Genomic DNA, 13,277 nt, shown 5'->3' with positions numbered 1-13,277 from the left:
ATTTATTAGGGTGGAATAATGCTAGTATCTTCTTTCAGGTTTGTGCTTCAGCTACAGCAGCTGGCAGAAAACAAGAGAAGCAACTAATGTGTCTTAGGCTTTATGTCCTGTTGGTTCCCAGAGGGAGAGTTTGAGGGAGGAGAAACTGTCTCGCTAAGAGTTCTGAGCTTGTTTCTGCTATAGCAGTAAGGGCAGGATTTCTACTGGGGATTAACTTGTTCATTAGTAGTAACTAAAACTGTATAAACAACAACTTGGTTTTTGGTGTCATTTTGCCCAACAAGTTGCAGTTGTAGAAGGAGTAGTTGTATTAACTTTTGTCCTCTCAAAATGTTGCCAATTGAGGGGCACTATCTAGGGCAGCTCAGCTTGTGGTATGGAATGCCATATAGTTAACTTGAAGTGTGTAGACTTTGCAAGAATATTTTAATAAATATACACTGAGCACTAACCTTCAATGGACTTGGTCTGTCATTTGATAACAGTTCTTCTCCAGACACACCAAGCCCAGAGATCATTTGGTACATTACTATTCTTCCCACCTATTGACAGTTTTAGTGTTAATAGGTCAGGTTTCCTTCAGAAATTCACTAACTTGAAGTTGGGGTACTTCTAGAATGAAATTGCAGCATAAGGCTGAATGGTAGATGTGCAAGAATAAAACCTCCCAATTTTTTTTTTAAGTAAATGTTATACTAGCAGAGTTAAAAGCATGAAAGCACAATATACTTCAGGTAAAAACTTTCTTCATTTCTCTATCTCCTGCATGTGTGTCCTGACTGTAGCATTGTGGGAGCATAGAGAGGCATCTGTCTTTTATGAAGCCTTGTATGTGTTTCAGTACTCCTTTTGTATAGACTTGTACTTTCTTCAGAAAATAAGAAGAATCTATGAGCCACCTGACTTCACTTGAGAATCTGTAACATGGAGCTCTGTGGGTGTGTAGAGTAATGCAATATGTTATAGTGCCGTATAAATTTTGTCATCTGTAGATGTGCTTTATATTAGTGATCCTTCAGAGTATGTGTTAAGGGTCAGCTGTTGCTACTGTTAGTTCAGCTAATTGCTGTCCCAGCTGAAATTGCTCTTGGAGTGCTGTTCTGTTTGAACATGAGTACTTCTAAGAACATGTTGCTTAGATAGCAGTGTCACTGAACAAACTACTCCCACTAGTTCTATGTCAGATCATCAGAAAAATATCTTCTTTCAAGTGTGATGTTCAAAACAGCAGTTGCTGTGGCAACAACTCCATGTTTGTTTCTGCAAGTACACATTGGTTGTGAACTTCTGAAGATTAACTCTTTTGTCTTTTTGTAAATGCTGTAGATACCTAAGACAGTTTCCTTTTCATTTTTATATATTTTATATATAGGAAAGAAGGAGGATCTCTATGTAATCTAGTATTTTCGTGGCTACTAATTCACTTGCGCTGTTCAATATATTTCATGCAGTACAAAGACACGATGCAAGTTTTGTCTCATTTTGCTTTAGATAACTGTCAGCTGTAGGACTGGCTTTTTTAATGTTAAATAGTCATTCTGAAGTAGTCAAAAGGTTTGGCATTTTGGGGGTATCTAATACTCGTGTGTGTTAATGTGTTAATGCTATTGAAATATTTCAGTGACTATTTTATGTGGTATAGCGGTTGGGAAAACGAAAAAATTCAGTTTCTTGTTTTGATATGAAACTGAAAATTCATCTAGATAGTCTGAGTATGCTTGAGTGTCTGTCCTATACTATGCAAATGACTGAATTCCTTTGTATAGGTTACTACCTGCCACATTCATTCTTCCAGTGATGATGAAATTGACTTTAAAGAAACAGGTTTCTCACAGGATTCTTCCTTGCAGCAGGTGAGTTGAATTCTTCTAACAGTGTAAGTTGTTCTTTCTGTAAAAATAAATAAGAAATTTTTAAAAAGCAGTGGAACTTGTAGTTCTATCACAAGTAAATACAAATCCAGAAAGTTTAAAATAAAACTTAGACTTTTGTGTGCACACAACTGTTTTATCAAACCCAGGGCTATGGTTTTTAACACAAGTCACAATATCTTGGTGTGTCTTCGTTTTTAGTCTTTGATCATGCAGTGTATGCAGATCTCTACTCATTATGCCTAAGAACACATTTTATGCACCAGCTGTCTAGCTACGATGAACAGTTTCTATGTTAACTTTAGTTCTTAGTAGACATAGATGTTTGAAATGATGGCTTCTAATTGTGTTTTCTAGCAAGTGTGAATTCCTATGAAAGCAAATATGGGTTTGTTTGGTGTTGGTAATAGATTTTTTTTCTTTTTTAAAAAAAAAGGACCCTTATTTTGATGAGGAAACAATGAATATTGGCTATTTGTTACATGCTTTTACTGTTCGGCAAGATGTCAAGCTCTGCAGCTGTCACATCAATATAAGTGAAGAGCTAAGTAGGCTCCTGTGCCAGGTTGTATCTAGCAGCTTGAATGTTTTTAACTTTATAAGCCCTTGATACATGGCAAGCGTACATAGCCAAATCTCCCTGAACTAAATTTCCAATGAACTTAATCACTTATTTTTAAATTCAGTGTGTGCCTTTGACAACTCATTTGTGAGTGTTTCAAAGATGAGTATTTATAATTTAGTTTAATGAAGAAAAAAAAAATTGAGACTGCCTAGGGAATCCGCAGATCAACCAGACTGAAAGCTTAAGTCAAAGCTGTGTCCACATTGAAGTTTTGATGCTATCATAGCTGACTAATTGATAAAGATACTATTTAAAATGGTTATTAAGAGTGTTTTGTGATAAGCAATTATGGAGTACACTGCCATTTTGAAGAAGAATGACAGCATTTCTGTAACGGGACTGTCCAATCTGTAATATGCATATCTCTCATTTCTTTCACTGGTGGTGAAAGAGCAGGAGCCATGCGGCACAAGATTGTAGATAGGTCACTTGTAGGGAACACATTAGTTGTCTGGGTTATTAACCAAAATCTTTCAGCTCACTCTAACAGCTATGTCGTAACTACTTAGTCTAAGACTGGCTTCAGTGCATCTTCTATAGATTTTATTAAAAGCAATTGCTTACCTAAGTTTGAATTGTGGGTGGTGGCTTAAGTTTTACGAATCAGATGCATTTGTCTGACTTGGTGATTTTGTACATGTGAGGTGCACCTGAATACAAATTTTAGAGCTGCTACAGATAGCATGCAACTTATAATGAGGAAGTAAGATCTTCAAATATCTCTGTGCTTTTCATGCATCCACTTGATGATCTGCCATGCTGAGGCAATCCCAGCAGTTCCAGGTAGTTAATCTGGAGAAATGCAGATGGTCCAATGCTCTGTTTCTTTCAAGTTTGTCACTGTTTTCTTAATCTTTTTTTCCTAAGCCAGGCTAGTGAAATATGCAGTCTAAAGTAGTCTTGTGAAGAAAGCAGGATATTAGACAAGATAAATCACTGATGGGAAATGCACTGAAATTACTTAAAGCATTCTCCAGCTGCAAAAATTAATTCATAAAGGTTTCTCTGGCTTCAGCTAGTATACCCTATTCTAGACCTATAGTTAGAGGAAACATAAGGTAAACTTGAAAAATTCAAGTAGACCCATTAGGAATTGGATAAGGGAGGAAAATACTAAGGAACCTATTCATCTTCAGTTTATTTTTGTCAAATTTAACTTCTGCTTTTATGGAATTACATTTGCTATGACTTCTTTCTTTTGACATCAAAATCTAGTTCAATACTGTGTTCTTCTAATGGAGACCCTTTGTTCCAGAAAGGAAGGGTTCTAAAGATACGCTTTTTGTGTAGGTTTCTGATCATCAAAACTGATGTCTTTGAAAATGTGTTTCATCACCTGGTTCTGGATTGTAAGGTTTCTTGTGCCAGCAGTATTTAATGTGCTGTCTTACTGTGGTTCTGGAAACTTTTACTCCAGGAAAGCATTATCCTGTTCTCCACCAGCTTAGTAGCACTTTTTGTCTCTTTTAAGCATACTGAAAATATATTGGAGAATGGGATAGAACTGTCTAGCGTCTGAGATATGCAAGCAATTCATAACGGTGTTTTATATACTTGTAGACAATTTTGATGTAGTGCTAAGATTTCACGCTAGTTATAAAGCTAGCTGATGTCATAAACAGAAAACTAAGGCATGAGGTTTGTCCTGGCGGGGGGTGGTCTGAATGGTCATACCTTCTGTAAAACAGAACAAGTCTAACTTCTTTTGGGTGTTTTCTTCCCATAGAAGTAATTCATTAATGTCTTTCAGTCACACGTGCTTTTTAATATCCATAACAGTGAAAATATTTTACAGCAGAAGAGCTCAGTAACCAGTGTAGAGCAAAGTAATTATCTTATAGGGAGGACAGTCAGTAATTGACTGTCTACCTGTGTCATGTTGATATACTAACTGTGTTAGTATCAAATCCTAAAACTAGCAGATAGTAATGTAAAAATTACATCAAAAACGTAAGAAAGGTCTTGCACTAGCGCGGTTAAGCATAGTGACCCTACCAGTCATGAGGGTTTTTCAAACCCATTCCCAGCCCTGGTAGTGTCTTGCTGTATACCTCCTCATCCTTCTATATCTTCTCGCTTTTACCTCCACTTTTCATAATGCCTTAATCCAAACTTGCTTTTTTTGACCATTCTCTTGTTCTCTTCCCATATTCACTTTGTTCAGCTTTACCGCCTTCTTCAAAGGTTTTGTCTCTAAACTGTGCCCGTTTAGTTACCTGGGCAAGAAGCCAAGAGAGTTGATGTGACAGCTGTATTTCCTAGTGTATCTTAGCATTGGCTGACTTTACACATGGATAAACACTATTAAAAGTCCCTAGAGAATGTGTGATAATTCAATTATAGTCCTGGGAAATAAGGACTGCCTTATGGATAGGAGAAAATGCCTATGTGTACCTTAATGTGTGTATACCCATCTGCTGCCAGTTGACACTAGTGTCTTTATTAAAAAAAAAAAAGCAAAGCACAATTGAGTCAGTGACGCTGCACTGAGATAAAATGTTCAATAGTTTCGTTCTAGCTGTTGAATAGCCATTGCTGGTGTGTGTGCCTGGGACTGATATTTCTAGTGATAACTACATGGTAAATATCTAACTGTTCATTAGTATCTATATATGATGTACTTTTCTGGTTCTTACCATTTACAACTTCATGTTATTTTGAACAAAGACAGCTTTTTCTTTTATCTAGTATACTGTGTTTTTTCACTTCTTTGGGGTGCATTTGGAAAGGTGCTGGTTAACATGGTTAAACTAGAGATTTAACTTTCTTATTGAGAGCTGCTATTAGACTGGCTTTCAAGTCAGTAAATGTAAGTAGGTGTGTAGTTAGTGTTACCATTTAAAATCCAAATGTTAGGACAAATAGTTTTCCTGTCCTTTATGTTTAGACTAGAGACTTGTATTTCTTTGGAGCAAAATGGGCAAATAGGATTTAGAGTATTATTAGAATCATTATATCACTGTCGTTGGTCCTGGGGTTGCCAGGCCTTTTCTGATTATCAGATGCAACAAATGACGTCCAATTTTATTGACCAGTTTGGCTTCAACGATGAGAAGTTCGCTGACCAAGATGACATCGGCAAGTGAGTATAATGCTATACTGGCTTTGACTACAGTCTTGGGAGTTTCTTTTCTTACTGTGTATTTGGCTGTGCTTTTGCTGAGGATAAATACAAGCGTTTACTAATGTGAGGCACTTGCCAATCAGTCCTTTGTTTTTGTACCATGTATGTGCATTGATAGAAGCCTCCCTGAACAGTTTACAGAAGAAAGCAACAGGTTATCTTCCATTTCTAATGTCCTGGTTGTGCCAACATGAGAGCACAATGCTTGTGAATAAATAACTAAACTAAACTCTGCTTTTGAAAGCTATGTCTGTCCAATGACATGGTATTGTTGGGGGCAATTCAACTTTCTCAGTGCCTCAAGGTGATTTCCCCCCCTCGCTCCACTGAATCTGTGTGCCTGACCAGACGAATAGCTCTACTTTTAGGTTTTCCTAGAAAAAATGACAGGGACAACATGTCTGAGTGTACTTTTCTGTAGGGGACAGTAAGGAAGGGCATTGTAAATCTACCTTTGTTTTCAAGGATTAAGTCAGTTACCCTATTTGTAGAAACAACTCTTAAGTGATGAGGAAATGAGAACAATCACGGTGAGGTTAAAAGAAAATGAAAACAAACCCACCAAAACAAAAATGCCCCCACCCACCCAAAAAAACCAAACCAAAACAAAAAACCCCAACAACCCAAACCTGAGCTCTTTCTTCAGGTCCAAGTAAACTGATGCCATAATGGGACAGGGAAAGAATGGGGCTTCTTGCTGAAAATAGAGTTAATCTTGATTTTTTAAGAATTCATGGATTGGGTTGCAAGAACGTGCAGATAAGAGTAAAAAGTGTTACTTGAAGATGGCTTCTAGAAGGGTAAGATACAATAAAATGTCTCAGCGCTCTTCTGTAAGATCCGTTTAGTAAGTGACGGTTGACTGAAGCTTGCACATGCCATTTAAGAAGCATTACTGCCTTTTTACACTGCATGATCTGCTGAGATTACAGATTAAGATGATGGGAGAGGAAGTAACTTTGTTAGAAGCAAGTGGATTTTGGCAGAGGTAGGAGTTGAAATTCCTTTAAGATTGTGCCTTTGGTAGTGTGTGGTCTTGGTGGAAAGAAGGCTATTTGTGTAAGCAGATATCTTGATTTATGGTAGGCATACTGACAATGTACTCATGAATTGAATTAAACTGTAGAAAAAGTTATGCCTTTTGTGCAAGAATCAAGTACAGCTTAAATTATCTGCTTACTGTTGCACAGTAATTCAGTTGGTAACTTGCACAGTAATTCAGTCAAACTTAAAACTTGTGTTCTTTTAGACTACTTACCTTGTTCTCTACTTAGTATTGCAGTGAGGGTTAGAGGAAGAGTAGTACGGGCTCTGCTGAGTGCGCTGCTATATTTGGCTAGAGCAAGAATGTATTAACTCTTCTGAAAGTCTGGTAGTATTTCCTGTCTCTTCCTCCTCTTGTTTCTTTTTGCTTCCCCTAAAGATTTCATTTTCCTAATGCTATTTTTAGTCTAAGACATATTTGTAATTACTTCAGTGAAACTGCTCAATGGCTTAATATGTGAAGATGTGTAAAGCCTAATATTTTTCAGTTTGGAAAAAAACTTCAGTGATTGGTTTAAAGAAAATATAGAGATTCTTTTTTCCTCTTCAGGAAACAGAGGTTGATATTACGTTTTTCACTTTCTTCCTGTTGAGAAGGTCCTTCTGTAGAGTGGTGAAATTAGAAGGTATAAGAACTGCTAACAAAGGATTTTAAGCTGTTTTGTGGTAGGCCATAGTCAGATTAGACATTCTTTAGGCCTACATTTTTGTCCAGCATGTAACAGTACAGTATTTAAGATTTGCATATATAATTATGCTTGCTAAGGCTTGTTGCATCTTCACAGCTAACTATAGGCTAGAGATGACATTGTTTTGTATTTTTGCTTAAAATATTTCACAGTTAGAAAAACTGTGTGAATGCCAGGCCTCCTCAATGTGGAATTTGACTGTTTTATGTTGGAAACTACTTTGTCTTTAATCTTACATTTTTTAGATTGTTGGAAAATGAGAACTAAGAAATGGTATGTCTTCCTGTCATAATACAGCATCTTGTTTTATTGGCTACATCTGTTTTTTTGTAGTGTTTCTTTTGATCGGGTCTCAGACATCAACTTTACCCTCAATACAAATGAAAGTGTAAGTATGTGTTCCTTTACTGTCAGAAAAAAATTACTGCTTTTTAAACTTTGGTGTGACCTCAGAGTTTTGCTGGTGGTTATATTTACTCCTTTGATGTGTAATCTTTGGAAATAACTACCCTACCTTGATCCTGTATAATGACATTTTTCTAATTGGAATACTGATCACAAAGAACAGTAGTGTCTTAGAATTGCTTCTAATTTCTATGGCCAGGTTCAAGAACAGGCTTGGATCTGATCTGCGCATATTGCACACTTGAGTTTTATGGGTAGAACCTATTTCAGTCTTCCAGTGAAATTGTGGTGACGGGAAGTAAAGACAGACTTCAACCCTAGACATTATTTGTCAGTTGAGCTGAAATGAACCCCACAACAGAAAATAAAGCTGGAGTACTTGGTGGTCTGGTTATATGAAAAGCTATTCAATGCAATTCCTGTGTGCTGCTGTTGTGGTGTAGCCCCAGTCAACAACTAAGTACCACACAGCTGCTCGCTCACTTCCCCCCACCCCAGTGGGATGGGGGAGAGAATTGGAAGAGTAAAAATAAGAGAACTTGTCGGTTGAGATAAGAATAATTCAGTAATTAAGACAGTAATAATAACAAAATAAAAAAGAAAATAACGAGAGGCAAAACTCAGGGTGGGAAAAAACCCCCAAGTGATGCAATAGCTGACCACCCACTGACTGATGCTACTAGTCCCTGAGCCACGATCACTGCTTCCCCCAGCCAACTCTCCCCTGCTAGTACACCCAGCATGATGTCATATGACATGGAATATCCCCATTGCCAGTTTGGATCAGCTGTCCTGGCTCAGCCCCCTCCCCTCCCAGCTTCTTGTGCCCCGGCAGAGCATGGGAAGCTGGAAAAGTCCTTGACTAATGTAAGCACTACTTAGCAACAACTAAAACACGCGTGTGTTATCAGCATTATTCTCATACTAAGTCCAAAACACAGCACTAAAACAGCTACTAGGAAGAGAATTAACTCTATCCCAGCCAAAACCATAGCAGTATCTACCCCTTTTATTCCATACCATTTATGTCATGCTCAGGTCCCACACTATCCAATACAACCTCATTAACCACCACTCCCCTTCCCATCCTTTGATATAATACACAGATATTGTTCCATTAGTCTATGTCCCACCCCTGTAAAATGTCCACAAAATGTCTGTGGAGTTCATTTAGTCCACGACTTTGGGCTCTGTCTGTCACAACAGTCTCTTTCAGGGCAGGAGAGGTGGTGTGTGTGTGGTGTTGGATTGTTGCATGCTGACGTCAGCCTGTGTTCCGTCACTGCTGCACTTTGCTCGGTTAAATCAAAATTCATTCTCTGTTAATTTGGAAGATTCCTACTGTGATACCATTGGTATGGCATATAGCAACCACAGAAGTGATGGTATACGATACTATACAGCAACTGACGTCATACCATTCACCTCTCTGGCTATTATCACCCAAAATCAAATCCCCTTGAGGTACATGTCGGACTTCTCCATCCTCCCGCATCACCCACCAAGTGCACCCGGGTCCTAGAGCAAAAGCAATCCCACAAATGGGTTTGCCTTTGCCCAAGACAGGAATAATCCAGACTGTTTGCCCCAGCATGTTTTTTACATGCACTACAGGGACTCTATCCCCTTCCACAGTACCTAAGTGTGTTGATTGGGCAGGGCTGTCTCGACTGGCAGATCCCCTAGTGTTGGCAAACCAGGTGGCTTTTGCTAAATGTGTACCCCAGTGTTTAAATGTCCCACCCACCCCCCGTACTGCTCTCAGTGGAGTCTTTAACAGTCCATTGTATCGTTTGATTTTCCCAGAGGCTGGTGCTTGGTAGGGGATGTGATACACCCACTCAATGCCATGCTCTTTGGCCCAGGTGTCTATGAGGTTGTTTCAGAAATCAGTCCCGCTATCTGACTCAATTCTCTCTGGGGCACTGTGTCACCATAAGACTTGTTTTTCCAGGCCCAGGATAGTGTTCTGGGTGGTGGCATGGGGCATGAGATATGTTTCCAGCCATCCAGTGGTTGCTTGCACCACTGTAAGCACATGGCACTTGCCTTGGGAGGTTTGGAGGAGTGTGATATAATCAATCTGCCAGGCCTCCCCATATTTATATTTCAGCCATCGTCCCCCATACCACAGAGGCTTTAACCGCTTCACTTGCTTGATTGCAGCGCACGTTTCACATTCATGGATAACCTGTGCAATAGTGTCTGTCCATGGTCAAGTCCACCCCTTGATCACGAGCCCACCTGTATGTTGCATGTCTTCCTTGATGGCCTGAGGTGCCATGGGCCCATGGAGCTATAGATAATTCACCCTTATGTTGCCAGTCCAGATCCGCCTGAGCCACTTCAATCTCAGCAGCCTGATCTACCTGCTGGTTGTTTCGATGTTCTTCAGTGGCCTGACTCCTGGGGATGTGAGCATCCACATGCCGTACCTTTACAACCAGGTTCTCTACCCGGGCAGCAGTATCTTGCCACAATGTGGCGGCCCAGATGGGTTTGCCTCTGCGCTGCCAGTTGCTTTGCTTCCACTGCTGTAACCAGCCCCACAGGGCATTTTCCACCATCTGTGGGTCAGTATTAAGACAGAGCACTGGCCACTTTTTATGGTCAGCAATATCTAAAGCCAGCTGGATGCCCTTTACTTCTGCAAACTGACTATAACTAGCTACGGTGAAGAAAAGTAACTCTATCCCAGCCAAAACCGTGGCAGCTGTTCTTGAACATGATGGAAACTCCTAGCTATTCTTTAATGGTCTGCTCAATTTGTTAGCAGCTGAGTAAAACAAGCATCACAGAGTGTTTTCCTGGCAAGCTTTAAGTTGTTAAGAGATTCTGGTTTTCTGCTGCTTTTAGAGAAATGTTTTTCCCCCACTGGTGTTTAGATTCTCTTCAGAACAGTCGTATACTTCCAGAATGTTTGCTAATGTAAGTAGAATGATTAATCATAAATAAAGATTTTATTTATACTTTTTGTTGTATTTAGGGCAATATAGCCTTGTTTGAGGCATGCTGTAAGGAGCGGATACAGCAGTTTGATGATGGTGGCTCTGATGAAGAAGACATTTGGGAAGAAAAACACATTGCATTTACACCAGAGTCCCAGAGGCGTTCCAGGTAAGAAGTGTGATTTTCATCCAGATAGCAGTATAGTGAGCCCTCAGTACTGAGCATGTCTTTTGGTTCAGGCTGACTGTTAGCACAGGCTGTCCAGCATAACTAGCCATTTCTAGTCTGTAGAGAAGTGAGTAGAGGGTTGGCTCTAGTGTCTATCTTCCAGCCATAATTTGCAGAAGATTGCAACATCTGCCTTGCCAACTCAGCCCTTATTGCACTTCAGCTTCTGAAGCTTGTTTTTTCCTGCTGCTTATTCTTTCCTGCTGCTTTAAAACCTGCTCAGCCATACTTGCTTTGGAGAAGGCAGTTCAGGTCCACACCTCTGTAGACCTTGCTGTTGTCTCTACAGTACCAGTGTGGTTGTCCAAACTGCATAGGAGGCTGTGTTGTGAGGAAGGAGCATCTGGCCCCCAAAACTCTGGGCTATGCAGTCTCCCTTGATATGTACTGAATTTTGTCCCAGAGTAGTCTTGGCTCTTATGACCTTCTCCATGGCTCAAGTCACAAGTCTGATCTCTTCTTCCCTTGCAGCCCTTGAAATGCATGTTGCTAATACCTTCTGTTCAAAATAAATTTTTTTGTTTGATGTTGTGGTTTCTTAATGTGACATGTTTCAGGGTCATCCTTACCTTCTCACATTACCTTGCTTTTTATGTTAGTTGCACTCGGCAGGAAGGGAGAGATACCCATAGGGTTTAAAGTATGTATGCCGTCTATTTTAACTGGACTGGAATACAGTTGGGGAGATTGTAAAATAGATTTGTTAGATTTGTGGTTAGATTTTAAAATAAATTCAGTTGTATCTTGTTAGATTAGGGTTGAGGAGAGTGTTGTATTTCAGTGCTTCTATTTAGTGTGAAGAGACCAACAATCTCTGTATGCAGATCTCATTCCTTGTTTTCCTTTTCTGCTTCCTTTTGCATGGCAGGAGTGAAACCAATTTTTGTCTTCTACTTGCAAATGGGGAGAAAAAGATAACCTCTTTACATGATCAAGTGAAAAACCTTAAACCTTGGTTTTTGAGGGAAGCATGAGGGGAATACTAACAGCTAACAAATTATACCTCAGTTACTCTATTGGAAATGATAGCTGGTGTAATCCTCTTTAGCCTCAAACTCTTCAGTATTTTGTTATGTCCAGGGGCTGATACTAAATACAGAATGTAAATTATCTCTTTGTATTTTTAGTTCGGGCAGTACAGACAGTGAAGAAAGTACAGATTCTGAAGAGGAGGATGGAACAAAACAAGCGTTGTTTGAATCACACACCAATACAGAGGACAAAATGGAAGTAGACTTAAGTGAACGTACGTAGCTTTTCTCCCAGCTGCTTTGAGTTACAGGAAAATGTTAGATCTAGCAGTCTTATTTGGTAGGACTTCTCATTTACCATTTTTGTTCCAACTGTCTTAATAAAGTAGTCTTTCCCACTGTAAAGACTGCTTGCAACAGAGCAGAAATGCTGGGAAACTTGAATTCCTTATGTGTCTTGAGTCAAGTTACTTAGTCTCTCTAAAATTCATGTTTCTGTTCTTCAAGAGGAAGAAGAGGAGGTATCAGAAAGGAAAGGGTGAAATGTAATCTTATCTATATATCTTGAATGCCTGCAAAACTAACAGGTGGTTAATCTTCAAACCTAGAATATGGTTATCTTTACTGTAAGTCCTTCAGACCAACTTTTCACCTAATAGTGCTCTTTTGAAAGACTTCCTACAGAAGCCAAGTGGATTTGCATTGGTCTGGTTTCATGTGTGAAAGAAAGATGCGTGTCAGTAGACTCTTATGTGGAAACTTAACTAAGTAATTGGTTTAAAAGACTGCACATTCAAGTCACAGTTAACTAAACTGGCTTTAGTTAAACTGGCAATATCTGTAGGTAAAAGCCCTGTGTTTATCTAGACTGTAAGGAATTATATTAAAATAGAAGGAAAAGTTAAGGGTTTTCTTTTCTTTTGTCAGATTGGTGTCGTTGGCATCTGTGTGTCAAACAAGTTTTGATCCATGTGGGTCTCCTCCCATATCTGCCTGGGTTGGAATTTCTAATTGCTAGTCAGAGCTTCCTTTTCAGCCTGTTTTTTTGTATGTAAGTGTTAATGAAAAACATGTTTCCCTTGGGTAGGTGAAATATTTTTAATTGACCTATCCTAAATTAGATGCTGTTAAGTCACAGTTTCTGCAAAATTTAAAATCCAATAAGTATTTTAAGTTGTAAAAAGCCTTAAACTTTTCTGAAACTTAGCAGTGGTGTTAGTGCATGAGAAATTATTTAGAGACTGCCCATGCCTAAGTTGACGTGCTCATTTTCTGTGTTCAGGAAAATGTGCATAGGAAACTGAAAAAGGGATGAAAACTCTCAAGACTTTTTAAATATAGAAATCAGTTTTGAAAATTATAATAAATGTT

General features: G+C 39.0%; 1 protein-coding gene across 21 annotated transcripts in view; it reads left to right on the top strand.

The window, feature by feature from the left end:
• Positions 1-13,277, top strand: part of PPP6R3 (protein phosphatase 6 regulatory subunit 3) — a 67,260-nt gene that overhangs the window by 42,231 nt on the left and 11,752 nt on the right. For 16 of the 21 annotated variants that reach the window (XM_075094417.1, XM_075094406.1, XM_075094400.1 and 13 more), the window contains 5 exons: positions 1,767-1,853; positions 5,481-5,578; positions 7,687-7,741; positions 10,745-10,875; positions 12,063-12,181. In XM_075094417.1, coding sequence (XP_074950518.1) covers positions 1,767-1,853; positions 5,481-5,578; positions 7,687-7,741; positions 10,745-10,875; positions 12,063-12,181 — 490 coding nt within the window. The remainder of the gene's footprint in view (positions 1-1,766; positions 1,854-5,480; positions 5,579-7,686; positions 7,742-10,744; positions 10,876-12,062; positions 12,182-13,277) is intronic. The other 5 variants (XM_075094411.1, XM_075094410.1, XM_075094409.1 and 2 more) reach the window with 1 other exon arrangement.

Source organism: Phalacrocorax aristotelis, chromosome 5, assembly GCF_949628215.1.
Source record: "Phalacrocorax aristotelis chromosome 5, bGulAri2.1, whole genome shotgun sequence".
Lineage (NCBI taxonomy): Eukaryota > Metazoa > Chordata > Aves > Suliformes > Phalacrocoracidae > Phalacrocorax > Phalacrocorax aristotelis.
The sequence above is the reverse complement of the archived record's forward strand: the minus strand, read 5'-3'. Positions and strand labels throughout refer to the sequence as shown.